Source organism: Corvus hawaiiensis, chromosome 23, assembly GCF_020740725.1.
Source record: "Corvus hawaiiensis isolate bCorHaw1 chromosome 23, bCorHaw1.pri.cur, whole genome shotgun sequence".
In the NCBI taxonomy this organism is placed as follows: domain Eukaryota; kingdom Metazoa; phylum Chordata; class Aves; order Passeriformes; family Corvidae; genus Corvus; species Corvus hawaiiensis.
The window spans coordinates 2,848,933-2,872,036 of NC_063235.1; the positions used below are offsets into that span (position 1 = coordinate 2,848,933).

At 42.8% G+C, this 23,104-nt stretch overlaps 1 protein-coding gene across 3 annotated transcripts in view; it reads right to left on the reverse strand.

Annotated features, from left to right (window-relative positions):
- Positions 1-23,104, reverse strand: part of RLF (RLF zinc finger) — a 60,380-nt gene that overhangs the window by 21,384 nt on the left and 15,892 nt on the right. For all 3 annotated transcript variants that reach the window (XM_048326937.1, XM_048326939.1, XM_048326938.1), the window contains exon 4: positions 16,432-16,564. In XM_048326937.1, the coding sequence (XP_048182894.1) occupies positions 16,432-16,564 (133 nt within the window). The remainder of the gene's footprint in view (positions 1-16,431; positions 16,565-23,104) is intronic.

The following is a 23,104-nucleotide window of genomic DNA, read 5'->3' on the forward strand; positions in this document are numbered from 1 at the left end:
TGAAATTGTCTCACTGAATTCACACTTCTTTACAAATTTGTGTACAGTCAGTGTTCCTAGGAAACTCTAGGCATGATTGCAAGTGACAGCAATGGACTGTCTTCTCCCAAACTCTGTAGGAAGAGAATGCTGGGCTACAGAAAACAGATGACACAGCCACCCCCACCACGTCCCCCGCAAAAGATAGCACCATTAAGATGTACGCCACAGCAATGGCTAAAGGATATTGATCACACCAGACAGACACCAGTAGTTTAACTAAAGTTCAGAATCATCACCTTTTAACTGTACCTTTATATTCCAAAAATCAAAAAACATTTCAAGGCAATCATTATATGCTTTTCAACTGGAAAGTTTTCCACCCAAGCTGTTAAAACCCCATGTAATGCCAAAATACGTAAAATGAAGTTGAGGGTGAAAATATTATCTTTGTGGTACTTTTGAAGAATTGTGTTTAAGACATGCTAGGCTTACGCTCTTAAACAAGCAGATACAACTAATCATTATGAGACTTGATGAACTAATTCAATAGTAAAAATCCCACTTCAGATTACCTTTGTAAATAGCTAGCAAAATTTACTTATTTGGATTAAATACCTCACAGATTTAGTTTAATTCTCTTCCCAGGTGTTTATCATAGAAACAGAATCCAGTTGGAAGGCACCGGCAAGTCCTGCTCCTCTCCTCAAAGGACTACCTCAAATTAAACTGCATGACTAAGAGCATTGGCCAAATGCTCCCTGAACTCCGGCAGGTTTGGTGCTGTGACCACTTTTTTGGGGAGTTTGTTCCAGTATCCAACCACCCTTGGGGTGAAGAACGTTTTCCTAATGTCTAACCTGTGGTTACCCTGACACAGCTTCATTCCAAGACTCCTGTCTTGCTGCTGGTCACCAGAGAGAAGAGATCAGCACCTCCTCCTCATAGCCTTCTTGAGGAAGGTGGAGACTGTGATGCAATCACCCTTCAGCATTCTCTCCTCCAGGCTCAACAGGCCAAGCAACCTCAGCTGCTCCTCAAGGCCTCTCCCCACCTTGGTCACAATCTAGTAGTCTGATGTCCTTCCTGTACTGAAGCACTCAAAACTCCTCAACTCAAAACAGGACTCGAGGTGAAGCTACCTCAGCACAGAGAAGAGCTGGGTAGTCACCGCCCCCTCGACTGGCTGGTGATGCTGTGCCTGATGCACCCCAGGACACAGTTGGCCCCTCTGGCTGCCAGGGCGCACTGCTTACTCATATTCAAGTTGCCATCAATCCAAACCCTCCAGATCTCTTTCCACAGGGCTGCTTCCCATCTCCTAGTTTGTCCATGTAAGCAGGATTACCGTGTCCCAGGTAGAGAATTCATTACTTACTCTTGTTAAATTTCATATGGTTGGCGACTGCCCAGCTCTCTGGTCTATCTGGATCTCTCTATAAGGCCTCTGCTCTCAAAGGAGATCACAGATCCTCCTAACATTGTATCATCAGCAAATTTATTTCATGTACATTCAACTTCTGGACCAAGATAATTTATGAAGACACTAAAGAAACCCTACCAGTGACTACTGGTCACCAGCCTGACATAATCTCATTTACAATAACCCTTTGCACCTGACCTTTCAGCTCACTTCTCATCCAACATACAATGGACTTATCAAGCTGTCTCCTGGACATTTAATCCAGGGATGCTGTGAGAGACAGCATCAAAAGCTTTGATAAAGTACATGTGCTTTGCCTTGGCTGGTTGTCGTGGTTTGACACTGGCCAAATGCCAGGCACCCATGAAAGTTGCTCACTCATCCTTCCCCTGCTACAGCTGGGCAGAGGAGAGAAAAATATAATGAAGGCTTCATGAGTTAGCGCCAAGAAAAACAAGGAGAAAACACTCCAAGGGCAAAACAGGCTCAACTTAGAGGTACAGAGCAATTTATTATTAACAAAATCAGAGGAGGATAATGAGAAGTAAAATAAGCCCTTAGAAACACCTTTTCTTCTCCCAATCCCTCCCCCCTTCCCACCAATAGCACAGGGAAACAGAGCATGGGAGTTTTGGTCAGTTTGTCACCCAAGGTTTTTCTTCCACTGCTCAGGGAGAGGAGTCCTTCCCCTGCTGTGCCGTGGGGTCCCTCCCATGGGAGACAGTTCTCCGCGAATTTCTCCAGCATGGTTCCAACCTCATGAGCAGCAGTCCTGCCAAAACTGCTGCAATGTGAGCCCCTCCAATGGGCAAACAGCCCCCCGAAACTGCTGTGGCATGGGTCACTCTTTCACGGGGTGCAGTCCTCCAAGGGCAGGCTGCTCCAGCTTGAAAGCAGGGGCCCCCTCTCTCCACTGGGTCTCCCACTGGATCACTGCCTCACACAGGTATCCACCCGCTTCAGCATGAGGACCTCCCCCACTGGGCTGCGGATGGATCTCTGCATCCCCCGTGGATCCCCATGGGCTGCAGGTGGACAACCTGCTTTACTATGGTCATCACCATGGCCTGCAGAGGAATCTTGGCTCTGGCACCTGGAGCACCTCCTCCCCCTCCTTTTCCACTGATCTTGGTGTTTCCATGTTGTTTCCCTCACATGTTCTCATCTCCTCATCTTCTCTAGCTGGAATTCAAATTACCAGCTGTGTTTTGATTTTCTTCTTAAATATGTTATGACAGAGACATTACCACCATCTCTAATTGGCCCAGGCTTAGCCAGAGGCATGTCCATCTTCAGAGCCATCAGGGATTGGCTCTGCCAGACATGGTGGAAGCTTCTAGGAGCTTCTCACAGAAGCCACCTCCATGGCCCCCCCACTACCAAGAACCAGGCCACGCAAAACCAACCAATGATGAAATCATGCTTCAGAACAGCTGTGGTGCTATTTCCAGCTTAACATAAACATCTACAAAAAGCCTTGATAAAAGTCTCCAGATCTGTATATCATTCAAAAGACTCTTGCAAATTAAGAGAGACTATTCAACACATTCTTATACTACATGTAGTAATGCATATGAACCAAGGAACAAACTGGCTGATGAAATGTAAAAAAAATCATGGAAATGCATGAGACATTCTGATAGAACACATACTAGAATGGTGTTCTGCAGAAACTGTAGTCAGTCAGTTAACTTTGGTGCCTGCAAATGACTCTGGCTTAGTCAAAAAAGAATGCTTGCTTTAGACTAACAACTTAATGAAAATATTTCTATTCAATGGCTCTTCCACTATATTAGCATCTTATTATTACTATGCAAGATGGATAGTTAGCAAACCAATGGTATATAAATTTCTGAAAGAGAGGATTGCACATAACACAGAACAAGAAAGTTTTCATGCTTTCTGCACTTAAATTATTGCCCAAATAGAACAGTGTGTTTTAACAGACGCTACACTAGTTGGCAGAAAACTCACAATGTGCACCTGAACAGAAAATTCATTTCAGGCTGTGGTGGTGTATTCCCCCTCCCACACTCCTTTCCAGGCTGCAGAGTGATTGAGATTTTTTGAGTGATCTCAAGCACACTCATTCGGGACACAGGCATCAGGTACCTACCACGTGCCTGTAGTGAAACTTACTTGTATTCTACAGGAGTCAGCTCAGTGGTCCATTAGAGAATCATTTTAAGATTTAAGTCTATGGTAATGGTTTCTGTTTTTCATAGGAAAAATCTCTGAGCATTAAACTCTTGACCCAGTGACACTTCACATTAAAGGAACTTCAATGGTTAAAGCAAAAAGAACTGCCTGACCAAGAGGCAGCCTGCAGTAACATCTCCAGTTGCTAGGAAATAAGCCTCCTCTCTTCCTTAAAAATTGCATCTGTATGACACTGTGCTTGAATAGTTATCAAGGAAAGCTAACAGTGCTTCAATATAGGTATTTGATGTAAGAGACTGCTACCACAACACAATGGCCAGGAGACCACTACTAAGGGAAAACTCCCAGAAAGCTGGCTTACCCAGTATCAGATCAGTCACCTCTCCAAGTGGAAAACTGCTTTTCATGGTCCTAGAAGGAATGGGGTTTAGTGCCCACAAGCAATTCAAAGCAATTCTGTAAGTGTCTCTTTCTATACCTCTTGGCTCACAGAATACTTTTTTTTTTTTTCAGGTCCATAAGAGGAATAAAATACTCTTTTTACCTCCTCTAAGAATTATTTAGATTCTTCTTGATTACATAGCTAGACATGCACATGGCAACTCCTTAAATGAAGTTTTACTGACATGTCAGTCAGCTAGTTAAGACATGGGAAATATTTTAAGAGTACCTACACTCAGCCAAATTAAACACTTTCAGTTTAACAGTTACACTTTTATCTTCCAGCACAAATGAGAGAAACTTCGATGAAGGTTGACTCTCTGCCAGTATGCACAAGAGTCTCAACTTGCTGCAGTCTTTCAGAGTACTCAGTAAGCACATGCTCCCCAAGGGTGGCAGGTCAGTGCCCTCGGGCCAATTCCTTCATACCTGAGGGAGTGTATAATGAACTCTGCAAAGGAGGCAAATGACAAACTGAGCTCCTCTGTCATGTAGATGTAAGTGATTATGGTAGGAGCAACATTCAGAAATTAGTCACTAGTCAGACATCTGTCTTAGCACTTAGCTTTATTCTAAAGTGGAAAGTTTCCTCTTTTCCTGAAAAAGGAACAAAACCTGAGGAACAGACATCAAACTGAGAAGAGCTGTTTTCCCTCAGAGAACCTAATTTTGTACTCAATCCTAAATCTGTTACATTTCCATACATGTCCATGAACAGACTTTCTTGTTCCTTTTCTTCCTAGATCTCCTGCTGTTATGTGTTCTGTCACAGTGTTCTATGAAACATCTCAAGACTAAAACAGCTTGCTATAAAAATCAGTGCCGATACCCTGCAACCCTTCCCTCTTCCAAACCCTTTAGCGAAAAGGGCAGTGCAGTTTCAAACTCTACACATATCTTAGGAGCTTTCTTAAGCCAGGACCAAAAAGTAAGGATAAGAGACTCCCCCCTCACCCAAAACACTTGCAGTAAAAGATAATTTAAGTTACACCAGAATATTGTGAATACAACCTTTATAAAGCATGGGTGGCACTAGAGCATGAGAAGACTGTGGTCACTATGATAAACATTCAAGAGAAACAGCATCTTGGGTGAGCATTTCTGCAGAAAATCCCTGTGGAACAGGACAATAGGACAATGTGCTGAAGCGCACTAACAAATGTTAAGTATGTACAACTGACACTGAGGTCTGTATACTATACAACAGCAGTGTGTTGGACAGTTATCCCAGCTTTCCTATAAACCAACTCTCATCCCGACAGACATACTAAGTTGTTGGTATTCATACCAACAGACATACTCAGCAACAAGCTCACCCCAATCTCCTTGTTTCAGGATATGTTTGTTAAGACAAAGGGCGGAGGGGGGAAAGTCTTGGAATCAGAGTATTAAAGCTAGCTGCCTGAGGCCTGTGCCTGAGGCACAGAACTATGTGGGATGTCATAACTGCTGAACAGCATCAATTATGGTCACATCAGGATGCTGGTATCATTTAGTCACCTAAAAGGCCTAAGTTGAAATTATTTTTTTTAATGGCCCTTTCCTCAAGCAAATATTAATGCCCCAAACAACCATCCTCAGCCAGCTGACAGTAAAAATCAGGAACCATCAACCTAGCACACAGCAGTGCAATTTATAAAAGCTATAGAAGCAGCAGACAGAACTCAAGCTGCTATGAAACTTTTGCTGGAACAAATTTGGTAAATCATATTTATATTCGATGTCAGTTCCTTTTCCAGGCCAGTGCATTTAAAAAAAAAAAAACAAACAAAAAAACCATTAAGAACTGTAAACAAGAAAGGCAGGAACCTGACACACCTTCAGGATTGTTCACTCAAGTAAGCATCTGATGATCATTAACGGGAACTACCAGTTCACAAAACAGCTCCAGCTATGTTGGAAAACATACTAGTTTAAAAATTTTTTTGTATGATTTTAGCCATATATATCTTTGCCCCAGGGGAAGGAAACTGAAGCTTCTTTCCAGGGCACTGTTTCTCTAGGTGAGGCCTGATGGGCTTAGCATTTCCACAGACTGGAAATGGGAGTAGCTCCAGCAAGATAAGGCCATCTAAAGAACATCAACAGAACATCAGCAGCCATCTACGGAACATCTACTCCAGACTCTGCCTCTGGCAGAATTGGAGACATCTCCTCTGGAAAAGAGGGATAAGAAAATCAAGGAATGAAGATCTAATTAACATCAGAAGCGAAGAAATCCAGATCCAATAGGAGACCAAATACTGAGAACTATACAACTTGAGACCAATGAACACTGACCCAATTAGCTTCTATGAGTTTTGACTGTGTAAGAGATCTGAAAAATCTAGAAAAGGTCATGTGTCATGGAATAATTCTCTCTGCACACCCGGGCTATGTGTGGATAAGATGATTTCTGTGGTACATCCTGGCCAGAGAATAAAGTCATGCCTTGACTCTCTAACATTAAAAATGTTGTTGGGAGGGTTTTTTGTTTTTCTCGCCATTTCGGTGACAGCTAGGCAAACTGAGCAACTCTCACATCTGGCTTACCAGTGACTCACGGCAGCAAAAAGTAGGAATGCTTTTCAGGTACTCATCACAAAAACCCAAAAAGCGTGAAATACAAACTATTCAAAGAAACTAAGCTTTAGACAACTGAAAAAAGACACTCTGTGAAGCTGCTGTTGTATTGTAGGATAAAATGGCAGTTTGACTAAGGCAACTGAAAATCCATTGCACTGGAGCTCCTTCCACAGTCCCTACTCCCATGCCTAACAGCAGAACTACCATCCCTTCTGGGACCTGCAGGAAGTACATTTTGATTCCTCCTATTTCTATCAAATGGAGCCTACTACTAGCACAGAACATCATACAGATCAAAGAAGTGACACAAGTGAAAGAAGGAAGACAAACCTCGTAACTCATCAGTGACTTACAATCTACTACAGAAACTAGCTTTTAGTTCATATGATTCTGAAGGTAAAAAAGGATTAAGTTGATTTAGTAGACATCTAGAGATAGTTGCTTAATACCAGCTCCAACCATGTCCTATATGAGGCCAAGAGACTAATTCCAGCTGCTCAGATGGAGTTTCTGCAAGAGAAATAAAATCACAGCAGCATTTGACTGCCTGGCATAGAGAAAAGACAGGACTGAACAAAGAAAAGGAAGTAAAATAAAACCAAGATTTTATTAATCATAACCCATGGTATAATACAGCTTCATGGATCAGTTCGTATGTCAGCAGTAACTTCTATAGTCACTGAATCACATTTGTCTGATGATGTCAATAAGATAAACCAGTTACATTATCAGCACAATCTAGGAGTCAAAATATTTTCCATGCCGTAATATACCATAATGGCATAGAGAGCAGGATTTCTTTAAGTTTTCATTTTGCCTTGTACCAGAGCATAGGGTAACAAGTCTGGCACATAAATCTTGCCTTCTGAGAAAAAAGAAAACTTTACCTATGGCCTCAATCTACTTAGAATCATACAGTATCTTGAGGTACAAGGGACCCATAAGGATTACCAGCCCAACTCCCTGCTCCTCACAGGACTGCTTCTCTTCTGCTGCATAACAATATGCATTATTTTGACTTCTTTGAAATGTTATTGGATAGCTGGCAACAGCTACAGGAGACTGAACTTTATGCACTTCGTTGTCTTTCACAGTCTTATGTTCTTTCCTACAACTCGCTGCAAATCTTCAATACCTCTTCACTATACTCTTAGTCTTCCAAAAGGCTAACAAAACCAAAAAACACCAAATAAAACCCCTTCCATCCCACGTAATGTAATGGCACTAAATTATTTAACTACTGAAGCATTACTTTATAGTATGTATAGCTATTAAATATTGCGATTCCCTGCCACTGTTGTCCGCAGGGACAGTGCGAAGAACGACACAGAATTCAAGTCCAGGATAAATGGCATTATTGGGTGCTTGACCATACACCTCCCAGAGTGATTGGCTGAATGCTACAATGCCTATTTCAAAATATTTTCTTCAGTGAACCAAAACAATATCCACTGCATTCTCACAACACCCTGCACCTGCAAATAGTTTACAAAATAGCAAACTGCCTCTCAGCTAGTTTGCACGAGAATGGAGATTTTCACAAGAGACTGTAAAAGGCGGAAAATTTTTCCGCTAGCCTCTTCAGCATCTACAATTCCCCATCTCCCTATTTTCCCATTTCCACTACTAATAATGCTACTACTATCTACCACTTTCACAGTACTTGCTGCAAGCCAAAGGAGTAGAGCAGAACAGGACAGCACTCTCACATAGTGCTCTCCTTGTCTTTCTACATGTCTGATACCACACTGAGCTCTGCTAGTATTTACTGTTCCCTGCACTGTTAGTTGAAAACACTCAAGCAATATCTAAACCATCCTGCTTCGGTGCTAAGAAGACACACTCAGCTCAGAAAGATCATCTAGCTATGTCTAAGCAGCTATGCTGTGTGTCCACAGGCCACAAGGATGACACTTTTCTCAGTTTATCTGCTCTTTGATACCCTGAAAGCAAGCAAAAAACCAAACTAAGCTTGCTGAGATTGCCACAAATGCAAGACACACGGTAGAAGCAACATTTTAAGCAGATATTCAACTTCTCAGAAGTTCCCTTTACTTAAAATGTCTAACACTTCACTTGAGAAATATGCTTTTTCCAGATTTGTCTAATACAGGATTCCAGAGTCACATTCAGACTTTTTAGGGATGCCTGTGGACTATTCCAGACTACCTGAAAATGCACCTGTGCAGAAGAGCTCCAATGAATGTCACAGAATCAACTGTGTTGGAAAAGACCTTTTAGATCATCAAGTCCAACCTATGACCTAACACTACCTTATCAACTAAACCATGGCACTGAGCATCACATCCAGTCTGTTTTTAAACACCTCCAGGGACAGTGACTCCACACCTCCCTGGGCAGACCACCCCAGTGCCCAATCACTCCTTCTGCAAAGAATTTTTTCCCAATGTCCAGCCCAAACTTCCCCATGTGCAGCTTAAGACTCTGTCCTCATGGTCTCCCAGTGGTTGCCTGGGAGAGGAGGTTGACCCCCACCTGACTACAACCTCCTTTCAGGGAGATGTAGAGTGTGATCAGGTCTCCCCCGAGCCTCCTTTTTTCCAGGCTAAACAACCCCAGCTCCCTCAGCCGCTCCTCCTTCACTAGCCTTGCTGCCCTTCTCTGGACATGTTTGAACATCACGACATCGTTCCTAAAGGATCCCCTTCATGGGGGGCCCAGAACTGGACACAATACTCAAGGTGCAGCCCAACCACTGCCAAGTACAGTGCCAGAAGCACTATCCTAGTACTGCTAGCCACATTATTTCTGATACAGACCAAGATGCCACTGGTTTTCTTGTCCACATGGACCCACTGCTGGCTCATGTTCAGTCGGCTGTCAACCAGTGCCCCCAGGTCCCTTTCTGCCTGGCCGCTGTCCAGCCACTCTGTCCCTAGCCTGCAGTGCTGCAGGGGGGTTTTGTGGCCAAAGTGTAGGACCCAGCACTTGGACTCACTAAACCTCATATTGCTGGATTCAGCATATCGATCCAACCTGTCCAGATCCCTCTGCAGAGCTCTCCTACCCTCCAACAGATTGACGCTCACATGCAGCTTGGTGTCATCTGCAAATTTGCAGATGGTGGACTCAATCTCCTCATCCAGATCATCAACAAAGCTATTTAACAGCCCAACACTGACCCCTAGGGGACACTGCTAGTGACTGGCTGCAGCACCATTCACCAGCATTCTCTGAGCCCGGCTGTCCAGTCAGTTCCTAACTCAAAGAACACCCGCCCAAGCTGTGGGCTGACAGCTTTTCCAGGAGTATGCTATGGGAGACGGTGTCAAAGGCCTTGCTGAAGCCCAGGTAGGCAACATCCACAGCCTTCCCTGCATCAACCAAGCAGGTCACCTGGCCATAAAAGGAGATCAGGTCACTCAGGCAGGACCTGCCCCTCCTAGACCCATGCTGGCTGGGTCTGATCCCCTGGGTGTCCTGTATCGCCTGTCCATGTGATCATACTCAGGATGCTCTGTTCCATAACCTTGCCAGGCACTGAGGTCAGGCTGTGTCTTGGGGTGACTTTATGATGTGTATCTCATATCGCTGCCCTATGCCCAGAAATTAATTTTTGTGCCTTTCTATGCCTTTAAGCCGAGCCTGAGAGGGGGAAGGAAAAACTGAGCAAAACTTTTTCAAAGCAGTTTGCAGCTTGTTCAAGGTCACACAGAGATAGCAACTTTTTTTTTCAGCTGTGGCAGGAGAGCAAGAGGGAAGGGAAGCACCCGGCTTGCTTTTCTTTCCAGTTGGCTTTTGGCAATTTTTTTTTTCCTCAGCTCCTTTTCCTTCAGAGAGTTGAACTTTTGTTTTCCTGGGACTTTGGTTTTTCTTCCTTTTCTCTCTGCTGGACTGTTTCAACATCATAATACATTGGGAGGACTTTCCACCGAGGCCTTGGCCCTGGAGGTGGGCCCACCTCCTCATCTCAACTCCAAGGAGGGGGAAAGAGAGATCTGCAGAAGGACTCTGAAATTTTCCCAGGTTTCTCTCAGCAGATTGAGAGGTTTTATTATTTAACATAATTATCTTTTTCCTGTGTGTTTGTTAAATAAATAGTTTTTATCTCTTTCACTTTCCTTTGAGGAAAATTTATTTACTCCCGAACCTGGTGGGGGAGGGGTGGTTGTGACCTGCCTTCTCTCAGAGGATATATTTCTAAATTTGGCCAAACCGGAACAGGCTGACAGGCCTGGAGGTTCCTGGATCCTCCTTCTGGCCGTTCTTGTGAATGGGTGTCACATCAGCCAGCTTACAGGCACCTGGGACCTTCCCAGTGAGCCAGGACTGATGATAAATGATGGAGAGCAGCTGGGTGAGCTCTTCTGACAGCTCCCTCATCACCTCAGGATGGATCCCACCTGGTCCCACAGACTTGTGAGCATCTAAGTGGCTCAGCAGGTCTCTAATTGTTTTTTCTGGATTACAGGGAGGGGCTATTCTGCTCCCCATCCCCATCTACCAGTTCAGGAGACCAGCTGTCCTGAGAACGACCTGTCTTTCTGTCTTTCTGTTGAAAACTGAGGGAAAGAAGGAGTTAAGTACCTCAGCCTTTTCCTCATCTTTAGTTACTATATTCCCCCCGCATCCAATGAAGAATGGAGGTTGTCCTTGCCCCTCCTTGTGCCATTAATGTATGTATAAAAACATTTTTTATTATCCTTCACAGAAGTAGCCAGATTAAATTCTAATTGGGCTTTTGCCTGTCTAATTTTCTTCCTACATGACCTAGCAACATCCTTAAACATTTCCTGAATTATCTGCCTCTCTTTCCAAAGGTGATACACCCTCTTTTTCCCCTTAGTTCCTTCAAAAGCTCCTTGCCCATTCAGGTCAGTTGTCTTCCCCACTAGCTCATCTTTTGGCATATAGGGATACAGTCTGCTCCTGCACCTTCAAGATTTCCTTCCTGAAGGATGTCCATCCTTCCTGGACCCCTTGTTTTTAAGGGTTGTTTCCCAAGGTACTCTCTGAATCAGTCTCTCAAACAGGCCAAAGTCCACCCTCCAGAAGTCCAGAGCAGAAGTTTTGTTAATGCCCGTCCTCATTTCACCAAATATTGAGAACTCTTATTTCATGGTCACTGTACCCCAAACGGCCTCCAACCACAACATCTCCCACCAGCCCTTCTCTGTAAACAGCAGATCTAGTGGAACTCCATCCCTAGCAGGCTTGCTCACCAGCTCTGATAAGGAGCTATCCTCCACACACTCTAAGAACCTCCTAAACTGCCTCTGCTCTGCTGTGTTGAGTTCCCAGCAGATATCTGGCAGGCTAAAGTCTCATACAAGAACTGGGGCTGGTGATCTTGAAACATCCTCCAGCTGCTTGTAGAACAATAAATCTACCTCTTCATCCTGGCTGGGTGGTCTATAACAGACTAGACTCCCACCAGGATGTCAGCCTTGTTGGCCTTCCCTGACTCTTCCCATAGGCACTTGATCTTACTGTCAAGAGCCTCCCTAATATACAGGGCCACCTCTCCACCTCTTCTCCCTCCCCTGTCTCTTCTGAGGAGCTTGTAGCCAACCATTGCAGCGCTCCTGTCATGCAAGTCATCTCACCACATTTCCATGATGGCAACTACACCAAAGCTCTCCTTCTGTACCATGGCTTCCAGCTCCTTTTGTTTGTTACCCATTATCCTGGTTTAAAGGACAGGTGTCTGCCAAGGAAGGCAGTAACCTCCCCTGGAATGGAAAATATGACCCCCTTCCCTCCAAACTATTATAACCTTGAAATTATGGGGCTTTCAGGCAAAGATATGGGAAAAGGAATGAAATGTTTTAGTAGTGTGTATGTGTGTGTGTGTATATATATGTATAACAAGGCAAACAAGCAACAACAGCAGCAACAACAAGCAGAAACAGACACCCAGTAGCAACCTTCTCTCAGCAGTCAAGCACTTTTCCCTTCGGTGTAGTTACGGTCACAGCCGGCAGGGGCGCTGTTCGCTCCCGGCCAGGTTGGGCAGGTGTGATGGCTCCCCCGCGGCTGCAGGGGGCGCTGTGGCGCGAGCTTGGTCATCTCTCTCCATGCAGTAATGGCAGGTGAGCTGGCAGAAGAGATGAAAAAGAGGCTTCCTTTGCAAACCCACAGGGGCAGCTGGTCCCAGTGCCCCTCCGGATGGTGAGATGGGCTGTAGCAGGGATTTCGGAGCAGCAGGCTGGAATGGCAGAGGCGAGCGGACCCCAGGGTGGCAAACAAAATGTAGCAGAAACTCCGTGGCCATAGCAGGAGCCAGAGGGGATCCGGCGGACACAAAAACCCTGAAGTAGCAGCAGAAAACAGCGAGGCTGGACAGCGGCAGCCGGGCTCCTGCAAAAAGCCGGGAGATGCTCCTTTGGAGGGCTGGGGAGGGTGTCAGGGTCCCGGGTTTTCCCCTGAAGCACCTGAGCAGATGGTGAGGGTCCTTTCCAGTGAGATCGGGTGTTAATAAGGTCCCAGTTCAACAGCTGCTCTTAGGAGCAAAGCCTCACCCACAGTAAGGAAGAAGCAGTAAAGGACAAAACTCCACGGTGGCAGCAAATTCTCCCCGGTAGCAACAGCGCTGTCTCCTCCAGTTCCGAGAGCAAGAGAAAGCTAAGAGCTGAGCCCAGTCCCTCACCTCTCAGCCAAAATCTCATGGTATCTCCACACTTCCCAAGAGAAAGCCCCTGAGCTAAGAGACTGTAGCCAGCTGCACCCTTCCCCTCACCTTGGCCACTTCTTTTGTCTCTCATAAGTATCCTCATTACCATCTCTTAGGCAACAAATAGGAGAAAATTACCTGAAAGAAAATTATCCTAACCTCCAAAACCCATGCTGCATGCATTAGTGTACATGCACTTTAGCAGTGCTGCTGATTCAACCCTGACTCTGGCTTACCACACTTGGGCTCATCTCTGGAGAGCCTGGTTTCATCCTGTTCTCCCTTCAAACTTAGTTTAAAGCCCTCTCAGTCAGCCCTGCCAACTCATGGACTAGAATCCTTTTGCCCTTGTTATATAGATGGAACTCATCCGATTCTAGCAGGCCAGGTGGCATAAAACTTGCCCCATGATCAAAACACCCAAAATTCTGCTGATGGCACCAGCCCTTAAGCCATTCATTGATAACATGGGTTCTCCTGCTGCTTTCGTAATTCATCTCTGCTACTAAAGAAACCAAGCAGAACACTATTACAATATCCCGCAGTGGCAGGGAGGAGAAGAGAGATCCAGCAGGCAGGAATTGTGCAGCAAGATTGATTTATTTAATTATTTTACAAACTCTTTTATAGACTCTTTTCTTCATAGTCTAATTGGAGAAAGGATCAGCCACCCCCTGGGGCGATTGGCTAAAATCCTAAAACATCCATTATCAAAATATTTTTCTACTGTACCATAAACAAAGCTCTGCAAGGTCGCAGGTGTTCATAGTTTATAGAACTCTGCTAATATCTTCTGAGAGAGAAAAGTATCTCACGGGACTGGAAAGAAGCAAGAAAGATTCTTGCTAGCAGCAATATTGTATCCACAGAACACCACCTGCACTCCTGCCCCATCAACCAACTGAACCAGACCCTTGAAGTTCCTTTTAATTACCCTGGTGCCCTTCTTGTTGACCTGACCGCTGCCACCCTGAACAACCAGCAGTGGGTAAAGGTATCCTGTTGCCTTTGCTTGCATCCAATGAGGATGAGGACAACTCTTCTGAGTATCTATTCAGATCTAGCTAAATAGACAAATATGTACAAAATAATGACCTCTAAGAAATCAATAGTTTCAGGTTGCCAAGTGATCTCAGAAATGGACACCTACATACTGCCCAATTCAGCACAGTCAGAGATGTGTCAAACAATCAGTTTGTCAGCAAAAACTTCAAACAAAATTTAAAGCCAAAGCACTTAAACTATTCTGTCCTATTCCTGATGAAGTCAACAAGCAGTCTGACCTATATCAAAGGTCATTCCACGCTGAAACAAAAATGCATAGCAGCAATCAATAATATAGGCGCTGCTAAAATGAGCCACATGGGTAAGAAGCAAATTAATCTATAATGGAGTCCACACAGATGCATATAAGGACATCAATCCTACTGGAATTCACTCCAGTCCTACAGAACAGCTCTTGGCCTGCCGCATGTAAAGGAGTTTGCAAAGTCAGCTAACCCTTAACCCTTCCTGGTACACAACTTTTCAAGTAAGGAACTCTTCAACAGATGGAAGTTTCCAGGAATATGGGCCAATTTTGAAATGGAAGTCCTTTTAAGCAGAAATACACTTAGAGCAGTAACTGTTCAACTGGATGGCCTACCACCACTGCCAATGAAAAACTCCAAGGCAAGATGTTAGTACAGAATGCAATTCTTTTCAAGATCTGCTGGAGATGGGATTAAATGCTGTTTGCAGTTGTCTTAGTTTCTTTGGCCAAGGATGAGAGGTGGGCAGAGCCTGGAACCATATGAGCCTAGGCTATTATTCTATTACTCCCACTTCATCACTGGGGTGCAAAAGTAAAGGATTCTCACTTCTGGGAAGAAGGGGGCATGGCTTTGGGGGGAGGAAAAAGGGAACGTGCAGAGGAACCGCCACCACTCTTGTTCCTTTCTTCCAGGGGAAGAAAGGAAATGGAATGGTGGGATGGCTCCAGTCCTGCCAGACAGGTTTGTCCATCACTGTTTTCACTGTCTCAGGCTTGGGAAAGGAATATGAGTGAGGATAATTTGTCCACCATTGTTTCTTTTTTCATTGTCCGGGGCTTGGGGAAAAGACATAAGGTGTGCTGACACTGCCTTTTTAATTGTCTTGAGAGGTGCAGTGGTGTGGTCTTTGGTCCTGCTGAGTTTCTTAGAGAGCATTTTTGCATGTAATCACCTTCTTTTATAAACTGTTGTTATTGGTATTGTTGTTGTCACTGTTCATTTTCTTATCTCATTGCTGTTTTCAAGTTCTTATTTCAACTCTGCCTTTGTCTCCCTCTCACCAGAGGGATCGGGGAAAAGGGAGCTGAATGGGGCTTAATGTTTCCAGCTGAGTTTAAACCACAACAACAGTTCAAATGTTTACTGGGTTTGTAAGTGCACCCAAATCCAGCCTGCCATATCCTCCTGCCTATGGAGGCTGTTAATGCCATTCAGTTCCGTGGATGGAATTCCAGTATCTTTTTGTTCTCCTTTAATTTTTAAGACAATATTTTAAACTCTTCTTCCCTTCTATATTATTTTTAACTTTAGACTACCAGAGGTAAACTTCAGTCTAGTGCACTGTTAATGAAAGACATAAAATACCTACAAGCACTTAATGGTAGCACAAATGGGAAAAAAATTCAGAGTAAAGGAAGAATTTAACAGAAGACATTAGAAAGACTATATTACATAAAGTGACACTAGCACCTTCTTTTCCTCACCTCCCAAAAGTTTCTGATTCAAGATCTTATTTCCATAGTCTAAACACAAAGTGCTTCCCAGCCTAGAGTTAATAATACTCCACACTGCCGTCCCACATGAATCTTTTAAGCCTCTGAAAAGTGAGGACATACTCAATTCCTCCCTGTAAAGCATTCAGGAAAACATTGAAAAGCACAGTTATGAGAAACAAACCACCTCAGGAAGAAAAATTTCTATATTTTTATGATGAAAAAAGAAATAATTCTTAAATGGAGTTTCAAAATATTCGAATTGATGGATAGTACAGCCCAAGCAGAGGTGCATCGGTGGTATTATTCAAAATGCCAGTGAGACCGTTTCATAATAATTATTATTTAGCAATATATGAATACTACTGCACAGTACAATTTAAAATGCAACTCTTTTCTGACTTCAAATCACTGCTTACTCACCAAAACTGCACCAAGTAATTTCTGAACAACCACACATCATCTCTAAAAACACGCTCTTACCTTCCTCAGTTTCTACTGGTTGCTGGGATAGAACTTTAAGAAGAACTGGATTTTTCCATACCCCTTCCCTTGTGATATCCACCAATATTTGGAGGTTGTTATTCCCAAATTCCAGTAAAGCATCATGTGAATCCTATAAAATGTAAAAAAAAAGTCATTAAAAGTCTTAGCTAAAAATAAAGCCAATGTAATTTTATATTATCTATCCTAATATTTCACTATATTCTAATACTTTCACACTATTCCTCTCAGTCATTACTGCTTTGACAAGTTTTCATTGGGATTTTAGTAGTTCCATGTACTTTCACTTCTCTAATCCTACAGCAAAACTTTCCCATTTCAGACTACTGAGTTGACCGAAATGGCTTAAATCCAAAAGCTTATTCTGCAGTTGTAACTCTTCTGCAATTTTTATGTTTCTCCATGTACGTGTGTATATAAAAAAAAAAAAAAAAAACCAAAACCCAAGAATTGTATAAAAGACAAAGGATGATTTTGTATCAAAGCATATAATGCTATTGAAGAACTAGGAAGAAAAAGTAGTTTTCAAAATAAGTAACAAAATGGTAAGAGTCTAAAATTGTACATTTAGTATTAACACTAAAGATGAGCCGGTCAATTCACTTTGAGAATCATGAAAGACATCAGTCATTAGTTGGAGAATGCCATGGGAGATTTCATCATTAAGATGAAAACATCCTTCTACTGGATATGAAGATGCTATTTTCTTAGAAACTAATCTATGTCCAGTGCATTTACTCTAAGATCCAGGGGTTTCTGATCCTAACAGATTTGTTGCTGTGAAGCCTCATCCAGAGACTCTCCACAATCAGCAGGCCTCCAGGTGAAGTTCACTCACGAAACCTCTATACACAGCACACTGCTCAGAGTGATCAGGGCCCTACCACTTTGAATTCTGGAAATCTGAGGACTAAAGGAGGAATTAAAAAAAGACATTACACATGGGAAGAATCTAGAGTCTAACACAGAAAAGAAAGCAGCTTCAAACAAATTCCAGGCATTTCATGTCCCTAGTAGGAAAACAGATGTAGGATGACTTGAACTCAAAGAACTAAAATATCACCTTTCAGAATTTCCTAACACTGACAAATAAAGCCAACTAACTGTAAGCAATTTGTGGCTACACCTTCAGTAAAAATGCTTCTCACAGCAGATCTTAAGTTCAATACGGGGCAATGCCCCCTAGTTCCAGTGAGCTAAGTTTCAAGCTGTTCATATTTGTTAAAAATCTTTAACCTCAGGCTTACTTTTGATAGCCTCTGTTGTATCCTTCAGATATACTGGAATCAATTCTGTGTTCTGAATTATCAGAATTAAATGGAGCTAGTGCTATGACCACTAAAAATATGAGAATAACCAAAGAACTTTGTATCATGGGCTATCGAAAGACACCAATGAACCACTTTCCACAGTGCAACACACAAGACATGTTTAAGTCTGTGAGTTACCTTCTACAGCCAAGGGAATCTGCTATGAAAATGACCAACATTTTTCCATTAACCATTCACAAGAAAGAGCATCTTTGCATTTAACGATTAGATGTCTTTTAATAAACCAGATACTGATGTGCAATATCCAATATCAGATGTCATTTCAGACCATCTTCACTATTTTGACACAATAGTCTATTTCCTTTCTAATACCGCAGCAAACTGTACTGCACAAATCTCTGCACAAGAGAACTTGAATTTTAACTCTTGGGCAAAGCATCTCCCCACTAAGGAGTGAGGTTTTAGTCACAGTAAAAGACTCATGACAGGAAAACTACATTCTTACAGTGAAGGGTTCATTTACATTGATCCACAACTCTCTCAAATTTCTTGAAGGACTCCTCTGGATTATCTATGAAACCATCCTATCAGATACGGTACTTAATAAATCCCAAATTAAAGTGAAGCATAGTCAACACAGGGTTCTTCTCTCCTCACTCCCTGATTACATGTGTCTGCTCCAAGTACCCCATAGCATATTTGTGTATTGTATGTAATAAACTCAAGTACTAGAGCACCACTGAACTCTATGTCCAGCAGCAAGTTTATACAGATCCATTTTGTTCTCTGGACAGTCTGTCAGTCTCTACAACAGAAAATTATGTGTATGAACCTCTTTAGAGAGCCTGTGCGTAACTTTAGGGCATTCTTTCACTAAGCTGAGAATACAGGCAAAGTTAGAATCATTCCCAGCAAATACCAAGTGAATATTCCAACAATCCAAACGGGACCACAAAAAGATGTAGACACTCCTACAAAGCTCATTATAGCAGACAACTTACTGCTTGTTCATCTAGCACACAATGAATTGTGAAATTTTAGAGGGACAGCAAGAACACTGGGTAGTGTTCTGCAGCACAAGGTGTTAAGTATCTGGAGGAGACCTCAGAAGCAGCATAGGGAAGTCAAGTAAAAGTACGGCGTATTTTCTGTGTTTCTGTGTAAGCTGATAAGGTAGCACCCAAATGTACCCCTGATGCTAGAAATGGGTATTACTGTATTCCATAGCTAGGCCAATCTTCCTATGCTAGTCAGGACATTAAAGTAACATAATGTCCAGACTCACCTTTAAATAAACAGCATTTCCAGCTATAACCAGTCTTTACTGTAATAGGCCAAAGGGGAAAGGAGAAAGCAAACAAACCAAGCTATCAGCTGTCATTGTTGAAGTCCTTTCTACACATTCACAATCTTCAGCTAATCTTCACAATTAGCCTCCATGTCTCATAAAGTTTGGTGTTTGACAGGGACTTGGATGTGGGATATTGCAGAGAAGTTGTCGAGGCTTGCTCTAAGACTATTATCACTTGCTGCTCGCACACCTGGACACAAATCATACCACACTCTGAGGAAACACAAAGCTCTAGAGGCCAAGCTGACAGACACGTGGATCTCTCCGGTTTTCTTCACTTGGCCGACAAAAGGATGGACCAATAAAAGCTTGAGAAGAGCTAAACAGGACATCGAGTAACAGAAGACACTAGGGAGGCTGAGGTACTCCATAACTTTGCCTCAAATTTTCCTGTCAAGGTATGCACTCTGGCCTTCCTGGTCCCTGTCAACAGGGGCAGAGCTGGACGTGGGGAAGAGGCATGAACCAGCATGCCAGAGAACATCTTAATCACATTAGCATCCATGGTATCAAACAGAAGCCAAGGATGTAGATGGACATTATGGATATCACTGCAAGTCCAGTACAAGGCTCTGTAAGGTCATAGTCACTGGGGAAAGCTTTCTAGCAACTTGAAGAAATCACCAAGAGTAAGAAATCCTGGGGAACTACAGGCCAGTCAGCCTGTCCCGAGGAAGAACATGGGACAAATTCTCCTGGAAACTACATCCAGCAATCTGACTACCTTCTGTTGTGATAAGCTACAGATGACATAAGTCATACTTGGCAAGGCTTCTGACAATCTCCCATAGTATCTTTGAAACCAAATTGTTAAAATAAGGAAAAGTGGACAAAATACAGGTGAAAACACCAGCTCAAAAGCCAGACTTAAAAGGCTTGTGACAAACTACAAAACCCAACTGGCAGCTGTCTCCCACTAGCACTTCTCAGGGTCAACAGTGAGCTGGTATTTTTAACACATTTATTGTCTGAATAATGGGACAAAGCACATTCATTCTCTGCCAGCCCACAGGTGAGACAGAACCTGAAGAGCAGCTGACACTGTTGGGCAGGCAGCCATTAAGACATCCAACAGGCTGCAGAACATCGCTGACAGGTACTCAGTGAAGCTCAACACATGCAAATGCAAGTGCTGCATATGGTACAACCCCAAGTATCAGAACAGGTTGGTGGCTAGGTTCCAGTTTGGCATCACAGGTCTCTAGGGTCTGTCATTTAAGTGTAGGTCAACAGTGAGCTCTTACTGCAAACAAGGCTAGCTATGTTGAACAGTCTTGAACAGAGCATAATCAAGAGATTCCTGAAAACTTGAAATTCCACTGCAGTACAACACCTAGTTTGCAACTGTCCTGTACAATTCATTTGCCATAGTGATGCATGTCCAGCAAAGACCACCACCTTTAGAAGAGAGGGTGAAAAGGAAAATCTTAGAGCTGTCTTTATCTTCACTATATTGCCAGAAGTTAGTTGGAGCTGTCCAGCGAGGGAGTCATGTGAAATTCTGTGTGTGTGCGGGAAGTGTTTCCATATGTAAACATTCTGATTTTTAAAGGACTAATGACAGTTTGTGCATTTTCCATTTCTTAAAGACAGCATTTGGTGGGGCAGGATCCTGAGCACCCTGATTTAAGAAAGCCCTCTTACTCTGAGTGAAGAGGTGAATCAGCACTCTTCGCTCAGAAAGTAACCGAGCTTTCTTCCAGTGACCTCATGACTCTGCCACAACAGAAACCTTCAGAGAGCCGCAGATTCAACACACTGAAATTTCACTACGTCTGAAAGCACACTTTGTGGAAGTCAGTGCTTCTGCCCTACCATGAGCATTTTTGCAACTGCAAGAAAAAAAACAAACCAACACCAGAAGTGAGCAAAAGAGCACACATTAGGAGTTCTTTCCAAATGCAGAACTATAGTGCAGACTTCCACCTTCTAAGAACCATAAAATTAGAAGTCTCATAGCCGAATGCAACAATCAAGCAGTTTTGATAACTTTAACAATCTCATCATCCATAGCAGTACCAAAGATTTTCTGTAGATATTGCCCCAAAGTTAATTTTATTTTTAGATAACTGTTGTAACTATGTTCCAGCTGTTAGCTCATAGCAACCTGCTAACTGAAATCATTAAAGATCACACTACTTCTAAAAATGATTAGAAAGAAAGTAAAACTAGTGAGTGAGTTATTGGTAAGACTACCTCAAAAATCAGGTGCTGGTATTGGTAGAGGAGCTAGTGCTAATTGGCAGATGCAAAGATAGCCAAGTAGGCTGCTTGCAATGACTGATTTCTGGCTTTGGGCCTGAAATGTTACTCACAAAGCTAAGTCATTTAATTTAGCTGGACCCTAAAGATGCAAGTGACTTCACATGCTCTTGACCAGAACTCAAACTGCTCTTAGCTAACAGCACTGAGAGATTGACACACAAAGGTTTCAGGCTGTGTTTAAGCATTTGAGAACATCACTTAAGCAATCCTTAGGCTCACAGCTGTTCCTCCTCTCAAGTCTTTGCTTCCAGTGCAAGCTGGAACAGTGCACAAAACTCATCACAAAGACCCTCAGGGAAGAAGTGGGGGTTTTTTTGTTTTGTTTTGCTTTTTAAAATTAAAGCATGATCAATTCCCCAGTTTACACTGAGCTAAATGGCATGCCAATAGAATCAGCCAGGTGAATGACACCCAATGCTTAATACAATGCTACTGCCAAAAGATACTCAAGTTGTAGCCTCAGGACAGCTTTAAAAACATCACTGAAAAACAACAAACTGCTCTAACTTTGCATCCATGAAATATGTAACCACAGCCCAGTTTCTGTAACTGGCAGTTACTTCCTATGGGAAGTCTACAGATATTATTTTATCTTCAGTCTTGAGAATGATTAAGAAAACAGCTACAGGTGTGCATTTAGAAGAGATACTGGATCTTACCTAAAAAAAAAAAAAAAAAAAAAAAATCAATAGAAGCCCATTTTAACAACCTCTACTTTAGGCCTTTCCCAACTACATGTCACACAGCATTAAGTCTTTTCAACACAACAGGTTGCCAGAGCATCCAGTATGCATTCTCTTCCCTCACACTAACGTTACAGCCTTAACCTCTCTCAGTCTCAAGTGTAGATCAGGTCAAAGACTAACTCCAAAAACCCATCAGCATTTAAGAGCCTATGTGTTCAAACTTCACCTGGAAGACTGAACTCAATGAGCTTTACTGAGCTCTGCAAAGGTATTCAACATGGGTGTTATACCCGAGAAAGGGATGGAACTACCAGTCAAAGCACTGAGAAGCTAGAAGCCACAGCCTCAGAAACAGCCAGAGCAGCCCACTTATTGCCACCACTACTGGAATGACATGGCTGACAAAAAAATTTTTTTAAAAATCATACAACCTGGACACAGGTGAGGTACTGCTACTGAAAATACCACTGTCCCTCAGATTATGACATTCAGTAATCCAGATATCCAACGTAAACAATGTCTTCCCAATAGCAACTGTTCCCTAATCTGAGGGCTTCAGGACATAGTACACAGCCAGCAGAGCCCAGTCCAATTATGAGGATCATTCACATTTCAGTAACTCTGTATTAAGGGCTGAAAGTACCTAAAAGGTGAGAAAGAAGGGGCTTTTGATACGAGCAAACTGATTTGCTGCGTCAGCACTGTGCTTGAGATTCAGGGTGTCAATACCAAAATACCAAATATAAAATTCACCAACACACGTAGCATAAATAACTAACTATTGTCAGTACACTCCCCTTCCATTACAGTGCTTAGCTGAACCTCATTGGACCTGCTGAAGAATATAAAGCTAATATTAATGGGAATATTTGCAAAAATCTATTATGAATACATCAAAAGTCTTTGAAGAAATCTAATGCAACATTTACGTATACATATCTCATTAAGTTAGGACAACACCATAAACAGGTTCTAAAGAGCAGGACATAAAACATCTCATTCTAGATGAAGTTAGGAAAGAATAATACAGTAAGAGCCTATGGACAAAGTTCAAAAGAAAAGACAAGCCTTGAAACAGT